General features: G+C 40.9%; 1 protein-coding gene across 2 annotated transcripts in view; it reads left to right on the plus strand.

Annotated features, from left to right (window-relative positions):
• L3MBTL1 (L3MBTL histone methyl-lysine binding protein 1) overlaps nt 1-24,579 on the plus strand; it is a 408,694-nt gene that overhangs the window by 322,900 nt on the left and 61,215 nt on the right. For both annotated transcript variants that reach the window (XM_086932247.1, XM_086932248.1), the window contains exons 15-16: nt 265-375; nt 9,772-9,886. In XM_086932247.1, the coding sequence (XP_086788373.1) occupies nt 265-375; nt 9,772-9,886 (226 nt within the window). The remainder of the gene's footprint in view (nt 1-264; nt 376-9,771; nt 9,887-24,579) is intronic.

Raw genomic sequence — 24,579 nt, forward strand, 5'->3', positions numbered from 1 at the left:
CAGCTGTTTTCTCGCTTATGTTTGGCGCCATTCTCCAAGTCATTTCCTGCCATTCTCTTCTTCATTTTTACCATTGTACTCTATGTTTGCACCATTTCCCTCTGTGTGCGTCAGTCTTCTTTTTTTACTCCATGTTCCCCTATGCTTGACCATATCTTGGCAGTCCATTAACCCCTATATTGGCGTCACTCATCTTCTTTTCCCCCTTTCTGCATCCTCACTCCTCTGCTGTGCTGATTTTATTATTCCTCTTTTTGTCCCAAGCGGTCACCTCATGGCTTTTTGGTGAACATGAAGCTGGAGGCCGTGGACAGGCGGACTCCAGCTCTCATGCGAGTCGCCACTGTGGAGGATGTAGAAGATTACAGGATAAAAGTGAGTGTGTTATTGAATTTTCTCTCTTTTGCTCAAGGTTTAACATGTTTAGAATTTCTAGAGTGTATGAACTACTAAGCAACATCTGAAACAAACAGTGAACCAAGCAGATGAAAATGTTAAGCATGGATCTCACTGAAGAATGTTTGTATGGTTGGTTAAGTGACTAGTCAGTATCTGAGATATGGTATGTCTTTTTTATTCTAAATACTCATATTAATCGCTGAAGTCGGCACTGATGTGCTGGTAAGCTGAAATACATTGTCCAGAGTGAATTCTGTTTGGGAACAGTCTGGTTTTCAATGTTTGCAAGAAGTACGATTTATTTTCCTTATGTTTAGTGTCTAAATGGGCACATTTCATATGTTTGGTGCTTAACAGCTAAAGAAGCATTGGCCAATTTCTAGAGGATCCCTGTAACATTCATTCAAATTTGTTTGGAGGATCTGAAAAATCACGTTGGCTGGTAGATTTCACTTTTTTAAATACAAAACTGTGTTCTGTGACCATTAAAGGTGTCTGTGAGTTATTGCAGAAAGCATTAAAGTTGACTTGCTTCTCTAAAACCAGCCAATGCAGTGATGAAGAGCTAGGGCAATATGGCCATTGTTTTCATTCAGTTTTATGGGAATGCAAGCTTCTGCCATCTACACGTTTTGCAGTTTTGTCAAGATTTAACATCAGCCAAAACAAAATTAACACTTGACATGAAAAAGTAAGAATGATGAAAGCATTCACAACTGAGACATAGTGAATAAAGTATAGAAAAAGCTGATTTTTCCATAGGAACTTGCTAGTACTGAAAACAGCTCTTGGTGATCACTCCCCTTTTCAGAACATAGAGAAATATTGTATCCCATCTCAATTTTTCTGCACACCATTAGTACCAGTGGAGGCAAGACCCATTTGATTCAAGACAGAAGCCTGGAGTCCCTACTGCCTCTGGTTCACCAGTAAAGTAGGGATTAGACTTCCTGGCATTCTGGCTCATTGAAGGACCAATTTTGTACAATCTTTGAGCCAAATTGCAATGTTGAACCAGGTCCCAAACGAGATGGTACAGGTCATATGCATCTATGTATAAATATAAAGCTGAGACCTGTAAAAGAGTTCCAGAGTTATCATACATTTGTCACTCAAGTGTAGGGCAAAGAGAAGCCATTAGCCATTATTCAGAATAACAAAGATTCTGTCTTTCTACTGGGAAGAAACTCCACCTGGAAATTGCGCTGGATATTTGTATGAAAATCGCCTGGTGCAGCAATTTTATTTGATATGAAAAGTAAAGGAAAAAAAGTCTGACTCCATTTTTTCACTCCTGTCTTTTATAAAGAGATGCTAAGCTATGCTGAGGGGTGCTTTGTAGAGCAGTATGCTGTTGGATAGGTATAGTACAGTTTACAAGTTCATGTCTGTGGACATATTTGGACATTGTCTCGTTTGTCCAGTTTTTCTCTTCAACTTGGATTTTTATAGAACCTTTCAAGGTGCCTGAGCAGTGAATTACCTTTTACAAGTAGTTTTTTTTAAATTAATCAACCAAAGGCAATTGCTTACTTCTAACATTATTTCAGCTACACACTAGAAAGACCGATAAAGATGCGGTCACTCACCCACCCTGGTTGACAGTAATCTGCCACTGAATAATATGGATGATACTGTTCAAAATGATTTAATCCAATCTTGCCCGCAGTAATAAGTTCATACAACCTGGACTCCCCTTTATTAATGTTGAGTGAAACTAGGTGTTCTTGAATATTAAAACATCCTACAATTCTCATATTTAACGCATTGACTCTGGCATAACTAGATCATAGCCTTCTTAGTTATCAACAGTGTAGTGACTGCCAACCAGTAAGTTCCTCTAATAATAAAGTTGAACAATATGTTACAGCCCTGAAAAGGACTTGGGGACAAAATATGTACTGGCTGTCTCTGTATACACAAAGACGTGTGTGAAATGATGGTGTTTAAATAGTGCCTGTGTAGCATTGGGCTGTGGCATCTTGAGTTAAAGAGGAGTTTGAGGAGGTTCCAAGTCCTGTGTCATCAGAGTTTGTTACTGAAATCAGATGCTTGTTGTCTTGCATCCATACGAAGGCAATCCTTTGGTGAAGGGTAGCAGCACCTTCTGGGAAGTTTTCTTAGCAAGTTGTTTTGCTGTTTCATTGATTTTGTTGCCTCATTGATTTTGTTATATTGGAAAACAACAAGAGGACCCAAAAAAAGTCGCACAGGAACCTTGGAAGTAATTCGTTTAGACAACAGTGGTCCCTGAAAAAAGAGGGAGTTAAGACCAATAAATATAGACTCAATCGCTTCTATATTAGTTTGACATATTCAGCCGGATAGAGGTCTGATATTTACTTGACAGAAATAATTGAATATTATGCAACAATACACAACATGGGGCACAAGCCTGTGCCCTATTGAACACATGAAAAAACGTACAATTAAGAGACAGAACATGAAACAAAGGGCTTTTAGGCAAAAGCTTAAGGTTAGTTGCATTGAGAATTGCACAGTGTCAAAGTACAACAGGACATAACCTACTCCTTTACACTTTTAGTACATATAAGGTTTTGAATGTATAAGGTGTTTACAAATTGTCAATCGCGTTTCGATCTGCCTATGAGGTACGAGGATCATCATCATCAGGACATAAGTATTATGCCTAAGGATAACAAGCCTCAATTGCCTATCAGAAGAAAAGGAGGGAAAAACACAATTGTCAAGGATTAGGGTTTGTGACAATGGATGCATAATCAAAACAGGGAACAACAATGCTGCATGCACAATCCGACGAGTTGCTGTGTGCCTAATGCAGAAGGTTTGGGATATGTGATGAAGTTTAATCATTCATTACATAATTTGTTCACTGTGTGTCAAGTTGGGGTGTAAAAGGCCATCGGCATGCATTAGCAGGCAATCAACCTAGAAGAAATTAGAATTGGAGACCAAATATGTGATGAAATTCATCAATAATTATATCATGGGTTCATTGTACGTTAAGTACGAGTCTAAAATGCAGTAGGGCATGTATTAGCAGACAATGAATTCAAGATTAAAGATTCAATTAAGCATATCGTAACCATGACACACATACCAAGGAGCGGGATTAACAATCAATTGCGGCGAGGTTCAAAGGGGCATTGCATGAAACAAACACAGTGCAGGAATAAGGATAGAGTGACAGAGGGCCCGATTCACAGAATGAATTTAAGACTCAATCCTAAACTTACTACTGTTTTGGTATTCACAGATTGCATTTACTACTTTTGATATTCACAGAATGAACTTACTACTTTTGGCATTCACAGAATGCACTTACTACTTTTGGTATTCACAGAATGAACTTACTTATTTCGGTATTCACAGAAGTTAGGACTCCTAACTTTAGGACTCCTGAATGCCTTCTGTGAATACCGAAAGTCTTAAAATTAGGATTTTTCTCAATTTAGTAGTAGTAAAGTTAGGACAGAGTCAAGCATTACAGACAAAAAAAGGGCACAGGGCAAGTGAACAAACTTACCATGTGTTCACTTCTGTTCATGCGTAGACAAAACGCTCTGAAATCCAGGATATATATTTTGTTTTTAGATGTTTGGGTTTTGGAGTGAGAGTTGGGAAGGTGATACATTTAACATTTGTAAATGGTTGTTAAACATATTGTGGCTATGAGTAAGCCTATTCTGACTAAAACCCTTTTGATACTAACATTATTATTATGATATGTATTATTATTCATAATTGAAAAGACAATAATATTAATATCATCTGATACTTACAGCCATAAATGTGATATGAAGTATGGAATATAAAAGACATTGTTATTATTCTTATCAATAATCTGCGCACACCTCTTTCTCTTGCACTTGAAACAAGGATGCTTTGGTCTTGCTAATACATGGAAACTACCATAACGATCAGTGGCATTTAAAATCCACATGACACAATATCTTCTGAAGTCCACTTTCAGCACTGAGCATATTCTAATGATATGTAATCAAACAGAGAGTACGGTCAGTTTGTGGAGTGAGTGACACTTATGTCACACTGTATATCTTGTAGATAGTTGATGGTGAAGAAAATAATGGACAACCCAGCAGTATTTATTGCATTTTGTAAGACTAACATTTATAATAGTTGTGTTAGCAGGCCTGAGTGGTTCCTCCTTCACATTTAAAACCAATAAATTGATCATAGTTTTGAGACAGCTCTTGCTCAAGGTACATCAGTGCTTTCTGAAGTAATTTAGAAAACTGCATTATTCCTGTCCCCATGAAGGGACAGGAAAGTGTCATTCAGGTCTGTGACCTCCCATAGCACTAAAACATTGATTGTATTTAGTTCTGAGCTAGCTACATGTATAATGTATGGAGGCCAACTACAAATAATATATTAACACATGAATTCCCTAAACTATAGCTCAGGTGGAATCATAATATTTCTATAAATGTAGTCTCCTACTTCATGACATCTTTGAAGAGAAACGAATTAGAAGATTTGTCCTTGGCCTAGTAATCAATTTATAACATTTTCTGAGCCCCAGATATTTTGCAGATATTGTACTGTTCCTTTATTTCTATGATGCACAATGACAGGTACATTTTGTGTGTCTACTAATGGCACAATAGCATTATATTGAATAACTAGTGAGGAGTGTTGATAACCTTTGGTGACATTTTGAATGCCTCAGAATTGTTATAATGTTATGTTATATGAGCTTGTATAGCGCTCAGCTGCCCCAGCCAAGGGGCGTCCCGGCGCTTACTGTATGAAGAGTGGACAGATGGTGGGATCAGGGAGGTAGGAAGGGAGAAAAAAGTTTAGCAGAAGAGGTGAGTTTTTATTGCTTTCCTAAAGGTCTGCAGATCCTGTATCCCTCTAATCAGGTCAGGGAGGTCATTCCAGAGCTTGGCGGCCAAGTATTTGAAGGAGCGGCTCCTGGATAGTTTAATACGGGGTACCGTTGCAAGATTTTGTCCTTCTGAACGTAGGGTACGTCGAGGGACGTATGTTGACAAGAGTGGGCAGAGCATGGGTGGGGAAGCCATCTTTAGGATTTTAAATGCTAAGCAAAGCGTTTTGAAATGTATCCTTTTCTCCATTGGGAGCCAGTGGAGTTTGGTAAGAACATTAGCTACGGACGCGTGGCGGGGGATTCCTACCAGCGCCCTAGCGGCGGCGTTCTGCACTTGCTGGAGTCTAGCTTTTTCAGCAACATTGGTTCCTAGCAGAAGGGAGCTGGCGTAGTCCAGCCTGGAGAGGATAACTGCTTGGACTATCGTCTGACGGGTTTGGTTGTCAAAGAATCCTAGGATGGGTCTGAGATTCCATAAAATGCCGAAGCAGGTTGCTGCCACTTTTTTAGTATGATGAGTGAATTTAAGGGCAGAGTCTACCCAGACTCCCAGGTTTTTGACACAGTCCTTGGGTTCCGGTGGTTGTCCTAGGTTTACTGGCCACCAGTTGTCCCCCCAAGTGTTCGCCTTTTTTCCTACCACCAACACCTCGGTTTTGCCGGCGTTGAGCTGTAGGTAGTTCGCTGTCATCCATTCTGTGATGTCAACGAGAGTGTGTTGGAATTTTTGGGTGCTGAGACCACTTTCATCATTTAGTGCCACCACCAGCTGAGTGTCGTCAGCGTAGGATACGAGGGACAGTCCGTGTCTCCTGGCTACCTCTGCCAGGGGCTGGACATACACATTGAACAGGGTGGGGCTAAGAGCTGACCCCTGGGGTACGCCCTGTTCAATGGGACATTCCCTGGAGAGGTGGGGGGGGTGGAGACTCGGAAGGACCGACCAGATAGAAAGTCTCTAAACCAGTCAAGGGCTAGTCATGATACCCCGACCTCTTTTAGCCTGAACAGCAGAACTTCGTGTGACACCGTGTCGAAGGCAGCACTGAGATCAAGTAGAATCAGTGCTGCAGTTCCACCAGAGTCTAAAATGGTGCGGAGGTGTTCTGTCACACTTAGTAGGGCTGTCTAAGTGCTTTGTCCAGCCCGGAAGCCATGTTGTGACCAGTCTAAGATGTTATTAGATGACAGGTATTTGGTCAGGATGGTGTTTACATGGGCTTCTGCTACCATGGCTGGCCATGGGAGGAGGGATATTGGTCTAAAATGTTCGGGTTTGTTAGGGTCCAGCGTAGGTTTTTTAATGATTGGTGATATCCAGGCTTGTTTCCATTTGGAGGGAATTATAGCAGTAGAGAAGGATTTGTTGATAATCTCTCGCAGAGGGCCCAGAACAATTTTGTCAGCTTCTCTGAAGGTTTCTGGTTTGAGAGGGTCTACCGGTGAGCCGGACTTGATTTTATTGCAGATTTTAGTAAAGTCTTCTTGGCTCAGGGCCGGAATGTTAGCGAGGTTAGGTTTGTTAGGGTCATTCGAAGGGATAAGGTCTGAGGTGGGGGGGAAGGTGCTGTAGATTTTTCGAATTTTTTCTAAGAAAAATGAGGCCATATTGTCACATAATGCAAGTGAGGAGTTTGGGTTAGCCATGGTTTTTTTGGCACTGAGTTCTTTAAGAATTTTAAAGATGGTTTTGAGGCATTATGGCTGTTCTTGATCTCGGTGGCGTAGTAGGCTGCCCTAGTCCTGCATATACTACGATGGTAGGTTTTTTGAGACTGTGTGTATAGGATCTTGAGGGCGGGGTCGTAGTTTTTTCTCCCGCATCTTTCGGCTTTTTTGCACTCTTTTTTTAATGCGGAGAGTTCTTTGTTGTACCAGGGACTGGATTCATGGGCGTGTGCTTTGATCCATTTAGTTGGGATTAAAGTGTCGAGGGCTTGGCTGATCCATTTGCAAAATTGGTCGTATCCATGGTCAGGGTTTTCGCTAGGTGGGGGAGGACAAGTAATGAGGAGGGCGTGAAAGTCCTCAATACGGAGCTTCCTCCAGGGTCTTTTCCGGACCTGCTGAGTGGGTTTAGTGAGCAGGATGTTCTTACAGGGAATTGACATGGTTACTAGATAGTGATCAGTCCAGGTCATGGGGATGGGCATTTCGACCTGCGCATTAGTGATATTCGAGAAGATGGGGTCCAGGAGATGACCGCCACTGTGGGTAGGGCCCTTTATAAGTTGGTCTAATTGTAAAGCCGCCAGATCAGGTAGTAGAGTATTAATCTTTGAATCTTCCGTCCGATCAAAGTGGATGTTCAAATCTCCAATAATAGTAAAGTTGGGGGTATCAGTATTTCTGAAAGCATAGGTTCTCAAGGAGTGAGTCAGTGAATTTAACGTCTGCTCCTGGGGGTCTATAGATCAGGAGTCCTACCAAGCTGAGCTGGGGATTGATTTTGATGTTGTAGCGTGCACATTCGCTATCTTTGATGTCAGCTTTAGTTAGCTGGCACGTAATATGAGTTTTGGTCATTACGGCGATACCACCGCCTCTGGAATTTCTGTTGAGAGTGTGAGTAGTGTATCCTGTTGGGGTTGCCAGGTTTAGAATGGTGTCCATGTCATCTTGGAGCCACGTCTCCGTTAGAAATAGGATGTCCAGGGCATGGTTAGTGACCAGATCATGGATTTCAGCGTGATGTTTTGGCATAGATCGAACGTTCAAATGGCCGATTTTGATCACTGAGCACTCGGCTATAATGTGGAAAGTTTGCTGGTGTGGAATCGGAAGAGAGAACCCACATGAGCATACTTGGGGCGTGTTTATGTGGGCAGGGTTGAGGATGGCGCATCCTTGCTTGGGGTGCCGTAAATTAATTAACTTAGATTTAGAATATGTTATCTTACCACTTTGGCGTAAGTCATGATGTCTGGCGTCTGGCGCTGTCTCGGCGCTGACGGGCGCAGACGGGCAGGACTCTGGCTTGACTCCGGCGCGGCCTCAGCGCGCCCGCTATACGCGTCCGCTGCGCGGAGTCATGCCTTTCCCTTTTATAGTGTCCACTGGGGTGCCCTGAGGCTATTCCCAAGCTACGATGGCCGCCGCGTTTTGAAGTGACGAGGTGCCTTCAGCTCTTAGACAGCTGGGACAGTATAGGTGAGTGCGGGGTACGAGGGCTTATTGTCTCAAGCCGATCGTTCTTAGCGCTGGGGGAAGCTGATGGGTTGCGGAGTTTCGTTTTCAAACCCGCGTGCCACAGAGTTCAGCAAAGTTATTTTTTAACAGTGCATAGGGAGGCTGGGAAACAGTGCGCGTGCAGTAGCGCTGAGGAGATTCCTTGGGGAGAGGTGAATAGAATTGTGTGATCAGTAGGGACCAAGCTGACATGTAGTCTGGCACCACTATTGGTAGACTAAATATGAGTAGATTTAATAAAGGCATACCAGTAGGAGTGACATTTCAGAATCAAATAGAAGAATTTTATGGAGGAATCCCCATATGCCTGTTACTCACTCTTGTCAAATAAATAATTCACATAGAGCAAAATTGGATTGAGATGATTCTTTATAAACAGTTTAGGTGTAGGCATATAGTGATTCCGCCACTAAATATCTCAAATGTGAATATTGTTCATGGTGTGCAGTAGGTCTACATTGAATGCACATTGATGATTGTATATGGTATGACTTGTAGTGGTATATTTTATATCTTGAAATCAACTTGTGTTGAGTGTTTGACGAATGCACTTATTTCAGAAATCAAAGTGGTAATGCTCTCCCTGGCATGGCAAACAGATTATGAGGTATTCAGTATTCTTAAAAGAGCAAGCTTTGTTCTAGAGACATATACTACTTTATGCACTCAATTTTACTTAGTAGAAATATTCACAAGAATACGTTCATGTGGTTTTGTTTCCAGCTGCTGACAATATCTGATATCATAGTCAGCTGCATGAGTGATGCCAAATACTAATGTTGATGTTATTGACTCGGTAGAATCAAATTGGAACAACACCGCACCAACTTTGCATTTGTCCAATGATCAATGGTCACTGTATAAAACTGTGTAAGCTAGTTTCCCAAAAGTCTGACGCGGACACAGTTAAAGAAGCTAAAAATTATTCGTGTCTGGCACCCATTGGGGCCTTCTCGGAAGATTGATTACATTTATTGACCTTGTGTTGATTAGTCTGGGCGAAGATGATGGATGACAGACACCATCCTAAGTGCATTTTTAAAAATTAGATTCTGCTCTTTTCTTACTTTTTATTTCTATTGTATTCTCTCAATTTCTGGTCCCTTAGTCAATTCAATTTTATGCAGCTCTGCGTAATGGGTTTTTATGCAGATTTAAATAATCATATTTAAATTCACATATGCTTTTAATATATTTTCTTAACATTTAGGTAATCTGTATGAGTTTTTATAAGTATTTGTGGACATATCTTTTTAGTTAACTGTGAGAAGACTATAGGTATGTTGATTATAATGATTGTAATTAATCTTCAATAAAACCTTACTTACTACTTTCTTTCTCAGATCCATTTTGATGGCTGGAGTCATGTCTATGATTTTTGGATTGATGCAGATCATCCAGACGTACACCCCATGGACTGGTGTGCCAAAATGGGGCATCCCCTACAGCCACCACTCCGTAAGTAGATGTCCCTGTTCAGTAGCTCATGTAAGTGTCCCCCTCCCTTGAGCCTATGTGATAATCTGCAAAACCACTGTGTATGCCCTATCCATATCTGCCAAATTACTAAGAGACAAATTTAGAATTTCACAAATGGATTACACTGTCATAAACTTCAGAGATATCCCGTCCCCCTCTACATTCTATGACACATGTAATAAGGCGGTCAGGATATCTGTCACATTGTGACGAGTAACCTATATACCAAACTTTAATCCTCCTTAAGATTTGAAGAATTCTCAGATCAAATTTCTGTTGGAGTCCATTGTGGTCTATCCTCCATTAATACCTAATGGATTATACTAATTTAGATCCTTATGGAATATTGCTCTGCATTAGGGAAGATAGTGATTTTTACTTTTTTTGCAAGGTATTAAAACAAGGGGCTTGCTGATGTTTGCTTTGCCATTTGGTGCCAATATGTGCCGTACCAAAGCATCCTTTTCTGTGGTGTATGTAGTTTATTTATTGTTTTGCTGTATACCTACAAGACAAATTATACCATTTACACTCATAAATTAAAATAGTTAAACAGCAATTAGGCATACATTAAAAATGCTGCTGTCAAACTGCATTACTTAATTTCATATGTTCTATATTTTTAGCGTAAGGAGCACTCTATGAATAGAATATGAATATGCATTGCATGTTTCGTAAGCAATCATTACATACAGAGCAAACTATCATTGATATGATGAACCTGCAGACATCTGTGGAATTGTTGTAGCATACAATTTCAAGATATACAAGTTCATAAAGTCCTAATTGAGATGTTTTTGCCTGAATATACACTGCTGTCCCAATTTAAATTACTAAATTAGTAAGATGCATTTTGAGGAGTAAACAATTTCCACCTGGGAGCCAAAGTACATTTCTTATTACAGATTTATTATAGTATCCAAAACCTATTTTAAAATAGGTTTTCCAACAGCATTTTAACGTAAATTCTAGTGCTCTTGAAAATTCAGTAACTGAAACGCTGGACTGTGGAGCCCCACAGCTGTTAAAGTAGCCTTTGTGTAGCAAAACTTTCACCATGAATTGTGGATCACGAACAAAGAAACATATGAAAACGATGTTTATAAATAATGCTCCCTTAGAAAATACGCCAACTTTTCCTTACTTAGGCATCCTGATTCATGAGAGTGGTTCCTGGGCAAGTGCAATAAAGGCAAGAAGTCATTTGTTCTCAAAGACAATAATGGCCTTAAAGAGTTTTTTTTTTTTTTAAACTGGGAAAGAAACCAATAAGAGAGATTTTAACTATTTATAATGCAACGTGTCTATCCGTGGCTCTGTATGGATCAGGATTGTGGGGATATTCCAACATACAATCGATACAGTTAGTGGAAAACAAGTTTATGAGGCACATTTTGTCTATACCCGAAAGTACTGCAACCATTATTTGCCACGTGGAGTTGGGACAGCCATATATCTCTGATATAATTAGAACACAGCCCATACTCCTGTGGCACAGGGTATGGACTGTAAATGAGTGTGTTGTAAATTGTGCCATACTCCAGGATGTGTTAAAACTTCAACATGTAAGTGATTTTAAGTGGTTAAACTATGTTAAGACCTTCCTGATAGAAATTGATTGTTTACAATATTATGAGGATCCACTGACAATGACAGATATATCGAGTAAAACACTGAAAAAAACGTGTATGGAATATCTAAGGGAAAAAAGACTTTCAGAAGAAATAAAGAAAAAGAAGGTCTGCTCAAATCAGATGATTTTAACTGGAGGCAAATTACAGCCATATTTAAGCCTCCCCATGTCGAACCATGAGAGATTCCTTTTAACACGTTTTAGACTTAAAATACTTTTTAGGTTAGTGACATTCCCGGAAATGAACTCTTGGTCAAAAGAACTATGTATGTGCCCATGTGATGAATTGTCTCTGCAATCGGATATCCATGTTTTATTTTTTTGTAAATTTTATACCTTGCCTCGCAGAAAATTTATTGTCCCTGCACTTAAAGATATGAATTTAAATAGATGCCGCCCAGCATTTTTAGAATTACAAAAAATGGACACTCTTTTTATTGTTACATCTTTATCAGGATTTTTTAAACATGTTTTTAAATTACGAAAATCGATACGTTTGGATGATTCTTAATTGTTTTTAGTAGAAACTGTGATTCCTTCTCCTTAGATAAAAATTAGCTGTAATATTCACTGTAATTGAATTTTTATTCTGTCGCTTTTATGGTTACTGTCTTTTTTAACAGAATAAAGTACTTTTTGACTTTGACTTTATTATAGTATCCAAAACCTATTTTAAAAAAGGTTTTCCAACTGCATTTTAATGTAAATTCTAGTGCTCTTGAAAATTCAGTAACTGAAACGCTGGACTGTGGAGCCCCACAGCTGTTAAAATAGCCTTTGTGGTCTTAAAGTAAAGATGAACTTGCAAATGCATTATCGATGCCCTTTGTAAAGGTGTTTTTTGCATTGAAAACAAGTAATAAAAACAATATCAGTAACTGGTAACTAGTGGTTGACGACAAAAATATTATTTTCTGGAAAACTTTGATTCATTTCTGAAAGAAATGTATGTGAAGAGGAGCATCAGTTCTGAATGTGTACCGTATAATTCTTAATGTACCCAACAAAGGACAAAAAGACAGCAACAAATGATGCTGAGCAAAGGCCTTTACGTTAGCCTCTACCAGCAGAAATTAAATTACGGACACTGTGTCAGACTCGGATACTACTAAGATTTTGAGGCCTTAGTTAGAAGTCTTTCTTACCTGAGATCTAGGTGAAAAGGTGGACAATAGAAGGCACTAGAGAAAAATGTATGTATTGGCAGCATGGCAAAGTACAGCATTCCCAAGATTAGCCCTGCCTGTCTGAAACAAACCAGGGTAATATATACCATTAGTCCACTGTTTTAAAGGTGAGGAGACCTTAAAATTATTAGTGTGAACATTGCTGGGACATTTTCTGCACATCTAAAATTTTGCTAAGAAAAGCAAAATGAAAAAAATGACATTGGGCCCTCTAGTTCATCTGGTTTAAGGTTATGTTTTTTATAAGACTAGTGAGTTTCAAGCTTGTTTTCATGCACAAAGCATTTGTCCAGCCATCAATGATGCAAATGTGTTATTCGTTGCCGAGGATTAAAGGAAGGCACATCTAGATTATCAATTTTAATTCTATTGCATTAGGCGTAGGCAAAATTTGTTTCAAAGAAAGCATATCATTTCTCCTTATTGTGTCTTAATGGAAAGGATATGTTTAACTGAATTACAGGTGACAGAAGGATGCTGCAACTAATGTTCCTGCAAGAGGCTGGTGCTTGCAGAAGTTAATGGGTCACCCTGTATAAGGCACCACTCAAAAGACATGTGCTAACACAATGGCGTCAGAAGGGTGTGCGAAGTACAATGCAGCAGTGTACATGAAGCCATCACAGCCATTCAACACATCTAAGAAACAGAACATTGGTGCCACATGGACTGCTTTGATTGAAACATTCTATGAGATCATAGATGTACTAGAGGAGGAAGATTACAAGAAAATCATCAAATACCTTAAAGACCTTGCAGATGATGAAGTGAAAGAAGTGCGAAAGAAAGTTTCACAGACTGACTCAACATCGTACTAAAAGGTGAAAGAAACGCTGGAAACCAAGTTCAATCCAATGCTGAATGATGATTAAGAAAGGTGCATATTCAACAAAGGATGACAACAGACTGATGAAACAATGAATGTGTTTGATGTAAGACTTAACACACTTATTAAACATTGCAAATTATGTGACTTTACTGGAGAAGAAGCCATGTTCCTCATATTTATTGATGGCTGCTTTTCAGATTCTTTTAGAAGGCGCATTTTGAAATAGACACTCAGTCTATAGAAAATGCTGATAGCTGCGAGACCGACAAGCTACCTACATGAAGGCAGGGACAGCACACAATGAATCGGCGTTGACCATGAGAAGCAAGCAAAAGCACAAAACAGATGCATGTAAGTCGATGTGGTTGAAGAAATCAACGCAATACTTCCGATGTCGATTTCCGTTTCCCCATCAAGGCAAATATCCAGCCTTAGGACAAATCTGTAAGGGTTGTGGGAAAAAGAACAACTTCATGAATATGTGTCAAGCTACAGAAAAATCAAGTGTGTCTCAACAGAAAGAAAAGATGGCCGCAAGAACAGACCGGAAGCACCCTTGCCACGACCACAAAACAAAAAAGCAACATCAGCAATGACAAGTAGAGACCAAGCAAAATCAATTGTCATCAAGTCCGTTATTCAAAGGTTCTTCAATGTCCCTATCGAGTACCACCAAAGAAGATGGGTGTGAGCTGATGATGTCCACCAAAAGACGGCATGCACATGTGTAGTTAGCTTCCTGTGAAGAAAGCCAAAGTTCAAAAAGAACTCACCAAATAAAGTGCTGAACTTCTTTCATACACTGTCACAGAATTACTTTGATGGTGAACAGTCACTCCATATCCTTCATCATCAACATTGGGGCATCGATTAATATGGCAGTCGAAAAGGTGAAAAGTCTCTTGCCTGTGCCACGTCTCACTCATTCGGACATGAAGGCATACACCTGGTTAGCGCCTACACCGCTACAAAGCCAAGGGTCATTCACAGCGGTATTTAACACAAATTGACTTCAATACAAGTTATCATTCATAATATACTGGAAACCTAGGGATATCTCCCAACTAAAACCTCTGTGCTCAGCCCTAGAGTACAACTCAATTCCCGTAGTTGTTTCATGGTTTGGAAAAACTCATGAAAATTAAAGTGCAGCTTCATATCAATAAAGACATTTGTCCAGTTGCTCAGTGGCACTGTACCTTTGCTTTTCATTGCAAGGAGAAAGAGTTGGTAACACTTTTGAAACATGACATCATTGAAAGTTCCAAAGGCTCCACGCCATGGGTTTCGCCCATTGTAGTTGTACCAAAAAAGGACCATAGTGGAGCAGTGTGCATTTGTGTTGATATGTGCCAGCCAAACAGACCCATTGAGAGGGAGAGACACCCTGGTCCCCATATAGTGGACATGATCACGCAACTAAACAGAGCTAAAGTCTTTTCCTGTCTTGACCTAAGAAAAGGGTTCTGCCAACTTGAGTTAGAAGATAACTGCAAATATATTACCACTTTGTCCACTCATGTTGGTTTATTCAGATACAAGAGACTCAATTTTGGAGTATCTTGGGTCACTGAGATATTTTAGGATGTTCAGAGAACACCCTAAAATATCTGTCTGCAGAATAATCCAACCTGTTGCACTTGCTTGCAATTACAGTGAATACAAACTGGTCTTTGTGAGAATTCAGAAAGAACATGACAAGCCCTCCCTGATATACCTCCATAAAAAAATGGTTGTTAAGAGATTTTCATTTTGGATTTGTGTTTTGGGATCATTAGAGAAGTAATTTAGCTTGGGTAGACATTGCTAATCCAGACTGAATTTTCTGGAAGTCCTTTTTAAATGGCAGATGTGTTACAGGGATGATGTAATATTTCAGGAACCTTTAGACCTCTATACTTTTGGTATCAAAACAAAGGTTTTGGGCAGAAAATAACTCATCAGAGCAACCCTTCCACCATTTCTATAATGGCGGCTCTATAATGATGTGTATTAGCCATCATATTAGTAATTTATTTATTATTATTTATTATTTTATTAGCAATATTATAGCAGCAAGATTACATAAATACACCAAATAAGGATATATCCAGCAGTTGGATCATAAATAGAATTCATCATATAATCGGCGTGGCAGAATAATACAATAAAGGCAACTTAACAAACAGCATGGCCATAATTATTTTACATGACCTTCAACAATCGCCACAATCCTAATCCATACCCGTTATCCTTTACAGGCTCTGTCAAGCAGATACTATCTACTTATACACTGATATCCAACTAAAAAAAAACAGATTCTCCTCCCTTTAGTTTTGAGCCTTCTTCCCCTTTCACTCATTACGTCCTTTTTCTAAATTGTAAACATATAGAAAGAGCCCCTTCCATTGCTGAAATGTCAAGGTAAAGGATCAAGCCAGGCAAAAGCAACACAAAGCCAAAAAACTGCCATCACTATTAAAAGTAGCTCCATCCCAACACCTTTATTTAATTAATCAACACCCAACAACATAAGCTGTGGTGACAGGGATACATTCACCTTGAGGTATTCCCCTAAAAAACCTGCCATTTCTGAGCTGACCGGCTTTAGACAAGGGCATGATGAGAGCATGTGGACCAGGTCTGCGCTTAGTTCATGACCTCTAGGACAACAGCCTGCCCCATTTAGCTATTTTGGTGGGTGTTATATATAGATCAAACATTGTGTATAGTGTTGCATTTTCAGGCTGGATGAGCATAAAATTGACCCCCCTCCCCCCAGCTCCGATGATTTCCATAAAACAGAATTTTCCAAGTCTAGCCTCGCCCGCTATTTTTCATCATGATTTTCCAAATCATCTGGGATCCCTTCCAAAAGGCACTCATATATTTGTGAAAATGAGTAACTAGTGCCCTTTGTTAAAATCTCCATCAGGGGAATCCTAGAAAAACCTGATAAGTCTCAATAGGAAATCCCTCAGCTGTAAAAAAATTAAAAATCCAGGGTCCCGATGTCAAATCTTCCCCTAACCTGTTCAAATGATGCCGTAAGCAAATCACTGATCCTATCGAAGTCCCCTTGTTCCCATTTAAATAAGCAATTGTCATGGAATATTCCGGGCAGTTGACTGTACCGCAACAGCAGAGTATAACAGCTATAGCTGCTAAATCCCCAGTGTTTCCCGTATGCTGGTCCAATTCTGGAATGCAGCCATCAGAGTCTTAATCCACGTCTTTTTTTAGCAGCTCGGCTCAAAAATCTTCAACAGACAACCCTTGGCAGTTGCCCAAATCTGTAGCTCATAAATCAATTGAACACAACTTTGATTCCCCTCTTCAATTACCTTATTATTGAATAAGGGGTAATAAAATTGCAAAGCTGCCAATAAATATTATAGTTAAAGTTGGAGGGGCGCCCAGCTCCCCTATCCCTTTGTAAGCATAAAAATATATTTGCCCTCCTGATCTTCCCATATGGCCAGATAAATCTGGCCACCGTTCTTTCGATTAATTTGAACCAAGCATTATCAACCTCTAGTGGTATTGTGCGAAAAATATACAATAATTTAGGGAGGAAGATCATTTTAACAAGATTCCATCTCCCCATTATTGACAAATTTAGATTATTCCATATAATAAATTCCATCGTAGCTTTTTCAATGATAGGGATAAGATTTATTCAGACTAAGCGCTCCACTTTTGTTGTAATACTAACTCCCACATAAGTAGCCTGCTCTACTATACAGCTATCATTGGCCCACATGTGTCTATTTATCACTAACTGCATTTTTGCTTTATTTAGCCAAAACCCAGAATAAGTCCCAAACTCCTCTGTTATCCTTTCTATGGCACCAACAGCACTTTCTGGATCACTGGTAACTATTGCCACATCACCAGCATAGGCCAGTATTTTCATATCCCACCCCTGCATGCTAATCGGCAAGATGTCCATAGAGGATTCCAATCTCCTAAAGAGGGGAACAACAAAGGGGAGGCCAGAGAGTGCTGCCTCATTCCTCTTTCTATCGGAAAAGGTTCTGACTCAGGTCCCATTGTCTATTCTCAAGCTACGGGACTAGAGTTCACCACCCAAATTGCTTAGATGAAAGGCCCACCCAAGCCACTGGCCTCCATAGCCTTCTAAATGTACTCCCACGACACCCTGTCAAAAACCTTCTCTGCATCTAACAGGATAACAGAAGAGCCCTCTCGAAAGTCTATCTTCTGGGCACACTTCTGAGACTGTTAAGTGAGAGTTCCAAAACTATAGGGTTATGGTCCGACATTAGTCTTGGAAAAAGTTCTATCTGAGCACCTCTGACAAATATTGGCGAGACCAAAAAATAATCCAGCCTCACAAATTTACCATGGGGGCTGAATAGTAGGTGTACCCAGCATCAGGCGATTTCAGGCTGGGCCAGACATCATCTAAGCCAAATTTCTTTACTAGATTCTCAAAAGATCTAAATGAATGAGGTTTGCGTCCAACATGGCACACTCCAGTACCTCCTAGCCCTCCTCTCGACCCATTTAAATTAAAGTCCCCAAAACTATATACGAGGAAGGCCAGGATGTTAATTTGATTGCTAAGAAATTAACCAGCCCTAGGTCATCTACGACAGGGGCATATTTTTAGCAAAGCGTAAAGGACCCACTACCAACTTTACATTCAATAATTGCCCATCTCCCATATCTATTTGCAGCCTTCCGACCAAGGATAAGTGTATTTTCTATAACTATTATGGCCACCCCTTTGGTCCTGGTATCATGTGATATGTGACAAACTGCATTCAGCCTCAAGGATTTCAGCAAAACACTATCACCACGGGCCATATGGGTCTCTTGCAAACAGTAAGCATCCGCTCTTAAAAATGTAAGGTCTTCTTGTATCCTTCCCCTTTTAAACTTCTCATTCAACCCACAAATATTGATAGTAGCTATATGGAGCTTAGCCATCACCCACAAATGTGGGGGACAAGATGGCCACTGTGTAGAAGTGCCCCGGCCAAGCTCCCTCTCCGGCTCACCTCACCTTCCCACTGGAGCATATGCTCGTCTTTTATCTGCCATCGTGCAGATTGGTCAGGTCGCCTGCGCGGCACGATAGGAGAGCGGCGGTGTGTGACCTCCATGGGAGCCGTGGGGTGTTTAGCCAGAATATCGGACGGGCTCCTGGCTCGGCTAAACCGGACATGCAGCATCATGCTCAGCAAGGGGGCAGACCTTGCCAGTAGGATCTCTGGTATGGGTTCAGACCTTGGAGCAGACGCAGTTTGGTCATGTGTGTTCTTCCTCATGGCCCCTAAATCTGCAAAAATATTGCAGGAGAAGGGAGATGCTTTGCCTGTCGCAGTACTGGTGGCTGCACCGGAATTGGAGGCAAGACAGGAGCCTTCTCAGGAACAATCAGGCAAGGATTTAGGCAAGCCGATAGACTCTGGACCTGCTGAAAACCGGCTTGAATGTTTGGGAGCAGGGAAGAGGAGGAACCTTATATAAACAAAGAGATTCTATCAACGTGTGATGGTTTTTTATTTTAATTTTAATGTATTTCAGTGGGAGAACTCTCTCTTATACAGTGGAAAGATGAGAGCATTTATGTGCTTTTTAAAATACCCCTCACACACTAAAAAAATCCAATAGTGTCATGCTTCATCATGGGGGTCTTCCCGTCCCTCTACGGGGCGGGGCGTGCTACGACCTACGGACTACGCGGGAGCACTAGATATTAGTGACAAAGGCTATGTGATGGTGCAGAAGTGTCAGTGAAGTGTAGGGACCTAACTAGTGAAAAGTGATAAAAAAGAAAAATTAAAAATTCCCTGGCTAGTAGAAAAAATAATTTATTCACTTCTCTGGCTGGGAATATTAAGAAGGGGTTTTTTTGGTAGAGCAGTTAGCTTGCTACCTGGTCAACATGTTTCGTAGGCAGTCCCCTACTGCCTACTCATCAGGACCTTCTAATGGTCCCTACTGGAAAATGCTCGGTTGTAAATTGGTAAGCCTATTGTCCTACAAACTGGCAGCAAAAAAAGGCTGCTAGTTTGGAGTATGGGGCATGAGTTGGCTCCATTGAAAACATAGTAGTTTATCAATTTTAGTCAAAAATATTGACCTATTGCGGTCTTCGTTGAACACAAGTTTCATGCCCCATGAGTCGGCAGACGAAGGGTTTTTCTTTCGGTGAAATATACCGCCCGAGTTCAATGCCTCGTTCCTACCCTTGTGCCGCTCCGTGGATTACACAACCGAGCATTTATCAGTAGGGACCATTAGAAGGTCCTGATGAGTAGGCAGTAGGAGACTGCCTACGAAACATGTTGACCAGGTAGCAAGCTAACTGCTCTACCAAAAAAAACCTTCTTAATATTCCCAGCCAGAGAAGTGAATAAATTATTTTTTCTACTAGCCAGGGAATTTAAAATTTTTCTTTTTTATCACTTTTCACTAGTTAGGTCCCTACACTTCACTGACACTTCTGCGCCATCACATAGCCTTTGTCACTAATATCTAGTGCTCCCGCGTAGTCCGTAGGTCGTAGCACGCCCCACCCCGTAGAGGGACGGGAAGACCCCCATGATGAAGCATGACACTATTGGATTTTTTTCGTGTGTGAGGGGTATTTTAAAAAGCACATAAATGCTCTCATCTTTCCACTGTATAAGAGAGAGTTCTCCCACTGAAATACATAAAAATTAAAATAAAAAACCATCACACGTTCATAGAATCTCTTTGTTTATATAAGATTTTTAGGAGGGTGATTCTATCATTGCCTCTACACTTCCCCTTTTGTTTTGGAAGAGGAGGAACCTACCAGAATGGTCAATAAGCGCAGTGAAAAAAACTGTGACGATCTCTGCTCCAGAGGTAGTGAATTCCTGTCCCAGCAAGGAAACCCCACAGCCCTCACAGCCAGCAATCACTGAGTTATTTTCAGTTAAAAATACAGTGATGGGTCCGGCCCTCAAGGAAACCTCTAAGGTGCTTGGTAAAGGGGGGGGGGGGTGATCTATTATCAGGTCAGATTGCCGCTGATTCGTTTGGTGGGCACCCTGGAGCTGTAGGAGGAGACTGAGGTGGTGGAGAAATCAGTAACATCCGATGCTCAGGGCAGCCAATGCAAATTATGTTAGGAGGGCCTCGAGAGGTGGCTAGCAACCCTACTGAAAGGCTAGAGGAGAGGCCCACAGAAGCCCCTAGAAGGGATAACGTGCTTTTACTTTGGTCTGGTACTTCAGAGGCGGACTCGAGCATAACATAGAGCGAGTGGTCTGGGACTCAGCGGATGCTACAATTGAAGGGACAGATACATTATTTTCCCTTACGGATGGCTCGGGCTCAGAATACTAACTCCTGCTTGAGTGAGGCTGGGTGTAGTGCCTCCTTTTCAGGTTCTAGCACTCCGAAAGCTCTGGAAACAGCCCTTAAGCTTCAAAAGTACAGGAAAACATCTAAAGGTAATACAGACTGCCGTAAAAATAGAGCTAAACCTTCAGCTGTAGCTGGGTTAAATGGGAGTACCCACACAGCAGAATATTGGGGGCACCAAAAGCACAAGCGGCCTCTGCAAATCTGGAATCCCCAGTCTCGCAGGTTGTGGGGGGCGAGGCCCCGAGACCTTCTCTTGGTCTGATCTTGGAGTCAATTAAAGAGCACCTGTGCAGATGATATCCGATCCTTTGTGCTGGATCTTCTTAAGAGGGCTTTTCCTTAATTGTCAGGTTGGGATTGGGATTTTGATGTACTGAGGGTTTATCGATTCTCTTTAGTCCGGCATAAGCCTACCCAGGTGTGGCGGGGTTGGGGTAGGAGAAATGGACTGGAGACTGGATCTAGGTTGGTAAGGCTTTATTTTGATAAAGGACATATTTTTCTTGGTCGACAGTCTTTCCCTAGAGGAAGCAGCAGGATCCCTGGTGGCGCTGGTTACAGGGGGTGGTCCTGCTTCTTGGGGGTCCTTTCTGTCAAGGTTCTATAACAAGGTCAGGAGCTCTTGATGTTGCTGGGTGTTCCTTGGGAGAGCCACACTCCTCCGTGAGTGTGGCTGGGCGACTCGTAGGAACGTTGGCCTCCAGGCGTATCCTCTCCTTCTCCGACTCTCGTTCTTTGCACAGCTTCATGTCCTTCTTCCTCTGGTATCCGTCTCAGTTCCTCCTCGGTGTCGTCACACGCCGAGTCCCGGACTTCCTCTCTTTTGACCAATCAACAGGCTGCGACGTCATGCCAGGGAGTTTGGAGACAGGGGAGAGGTGAGGCGTCAGCAACCCACCAGTCTGTAGAGGGAGCCTTATATTTGTTTACCGAGTGCTCCCGTTTACACCAGGGTAATAGAGAACAAAGGCAGCCAAGGCCTATACTGGTTTTCTTTAGTAATTCTTTGCTTCGACAAGCCATTTTTGAGAAAGCCCGCCCTGAGGCGAGATGGCGATACCAGGAATCCTTTTATGTCCACCCAGACTTTTTTCATACAACATTGGAGCGCCAAGGGCAGATCTGAAGCAGAAGAGATTTGTATTGAATGAGAAAAGGCTGGTTGATATAATCACTAAAGTTAAACTTCCACGCTTTAATTGCCATAATACGAGTTTCGTCCAACCAGCCACTAGAAAACAGGGTACAAAAAAACAACTTTCACAAGCGCATAGAGAAATGGATGTAGCAAAATAAAGGGCCATTTTGTTGTATGATCTTCTTCCAAAATAATCATTATTTGATGGAGATGCTGCAACCAAACCAGTGAAGCACAAACTAGTACAAGAGCTCCAAAAAACCCTTTCACCTCACAAATTTCAATTCGAAAGTTTGTCTTCAATAAAAACTACTGTTGTTGTGGACTATTAGTCACAATCGCGAATGGTCAATATTTCAACCATGCAAAACTTCGGAAAGGTCGTTCTGACTGTTCTACAGATATCAAAGTCAGTGTGCAAAGTCAGTGTGCACCTTGCAAGAACTGCATAATGTCTTTGACAGTTATCTTGAGCTATATGGTAAAGAATGTGAGAGAATCAGACTAATGTCTTTAAGCGGAACAATTGGCTTTGACTGTATCAAAAATTTGACACCTATACCTGTGCAACTTGATAAATTATGGTCATCAACATCGAACAAGATGAATTTGGAGAGGTTAACTCCCAAAAACCTTGATGATGCTTCACTGAATACTGTATTTCCAATTATTGCAAGTAGAATGTTTGTCAATGAGGAGTTGAAGCCTGCAGAGATATATTTAAAATTTAGGGCTATATTGTTCAAGAATTTAATAGCAAATTGGAAGACGCAGACCTCCGTGTTGTGCCACATGTTGAGTGGGATGTTCAAAATGGTTCCAATCGAGTCATTGTACTGTCAAGTGGCACAGATGTTATTATTGTGCTACTTAGAGTTGTTGCAGTGTTCATAAGTCAAGGATTGTCAGACTCATGGATACGTTATGGAACAGGCGGGAAAGGACACTTAATCCCACTTCCTATTGTGTACAAGAAACCTGACCCATAGATGCCCAGCGTTCTTATCAAGGCTCATATTCTTATGGCTGATGACTCTATGAGCGAAATTAAAACAAAGCTTGGACCTTTAACTGCTAAACCTGTGAAGGTTCTAAAAGAATGTTCTCAGACCGAAGAAGAACAAATGTGACTTTAAAGACGTGGGAAAATACCTTCTGTGTGTGTGGAAAATTAGTTCTGCTGTCACACATTTGACAATCTTCGGTAGAGTGAGTTCAAGAGATTAGTCCCGCTAAGTGGCCTTCCACCAAAGTCATATTCTGTGTATGGACCCATTAAAAAAGCATTCATCTTGATCAGAAGATGTGTAGATATTTTGGATCATGCATTTGTGGAGAAAGATCCATGTGAATTTGGTTGGGAAGATATTGATGGGGTGCTAAAACCTTCAAACTTTCTAAAGCCTCTACCCACAGAATTTACATGTGAATGTACAAAATCTGTGCTACAAAAAGATGTTCCAATCAATATGCTCTTCTCAAATGTTCAACATTCTGCAAATGTACCACGAGCAATTGGCGAAACACATAAATAAAGTGAACTATGTAAATGTGTCTCAAACAGAGGAGTGATAAACAATATTTTTTTTTCTTCAGATCATAACCTCATAAGTGCTGTGCCCAGTCCAACGGCCGACGGCACCACTACCTCGGGAGTGCTGCCGTCGGCCGTTGGACGTTCCAGCTGCACCTGCGCAATGGAACGTTCAGCACTGGAGCTAGACGTTCCATAGCAGCTAAGGTGTTAAACATCGGTGTATACATAAAAGCGTTAAAAACGATTATATTATTTGTTTCATTTCTATATATGTCTCTTCTTCCTATATTATAGTTGCCTTTTTGGAAAATAGCGGAAGGGTTGCCCCGAGTTATGGAGATGGATGTTGGCGAATGAAGATATGCTCATCTGCTGCTCCATATGTTGTGTAATCTGTTTGCATGCTCCAAGGCTCGGAATGACACTATCTGCCTGCTGACAGCCCAGAATGAATTTGACAATGACAGCAGTGAATTTATTTCTAACATACCAAAACTAGAAGATAACAAGGTGTGAGTCATCCCTTCTTTTTAATTCTGGAATTGATTTTCAGTGCTGCTGCTATGTGAAAGGCCTTTTGCATGAAGCAACAGCTGGAAAGAAAAGATTGTAATCTCACAAGCTATGGACTAAAGGTCATTGGCAAGCCATAAATCTCCAGGAGTGAATGTTACATTTCTATCTTCAAGTGAAATAAAAATTGCAACGAGTTTATACTGAAACACCAAATAGGAAAGAAAGAAAAGCAATTTAATAGTCAGCTCCTGGAGTGTCCTGCTTCCTTTTGCCAGGGGTCACACTACCATATTTTTTACAGTCCTTGGCTTTTTGGCTGTCAATGTGGCAATTTAGTTTTGCTTTTTAGGCTGGCAAAATGGTGTGCACCATTTGTTTGTACACAAGTAAAATGTCCCAAAATAAAAGATAGATTTATTTAAGCATTATTGTTTTTATTATTATATGCCTTTTGTTACAGCAAGTATAGTGAATAAAAAATG

Source organism: Lissotriton vulgaris, chromosome 7 (genome assembly GCF_964263255.1).
Source record: "Lissotriton vulgaris chromosome 7, aLisVul1.2, whole genome shotgun sequence".
Taxonomy (NCBI): Eukaryota; Metazoa; Chordata; class Amphibia; order Caudata; family Salamandridae; genus Lissotriton; species Lissotriton vulgaris.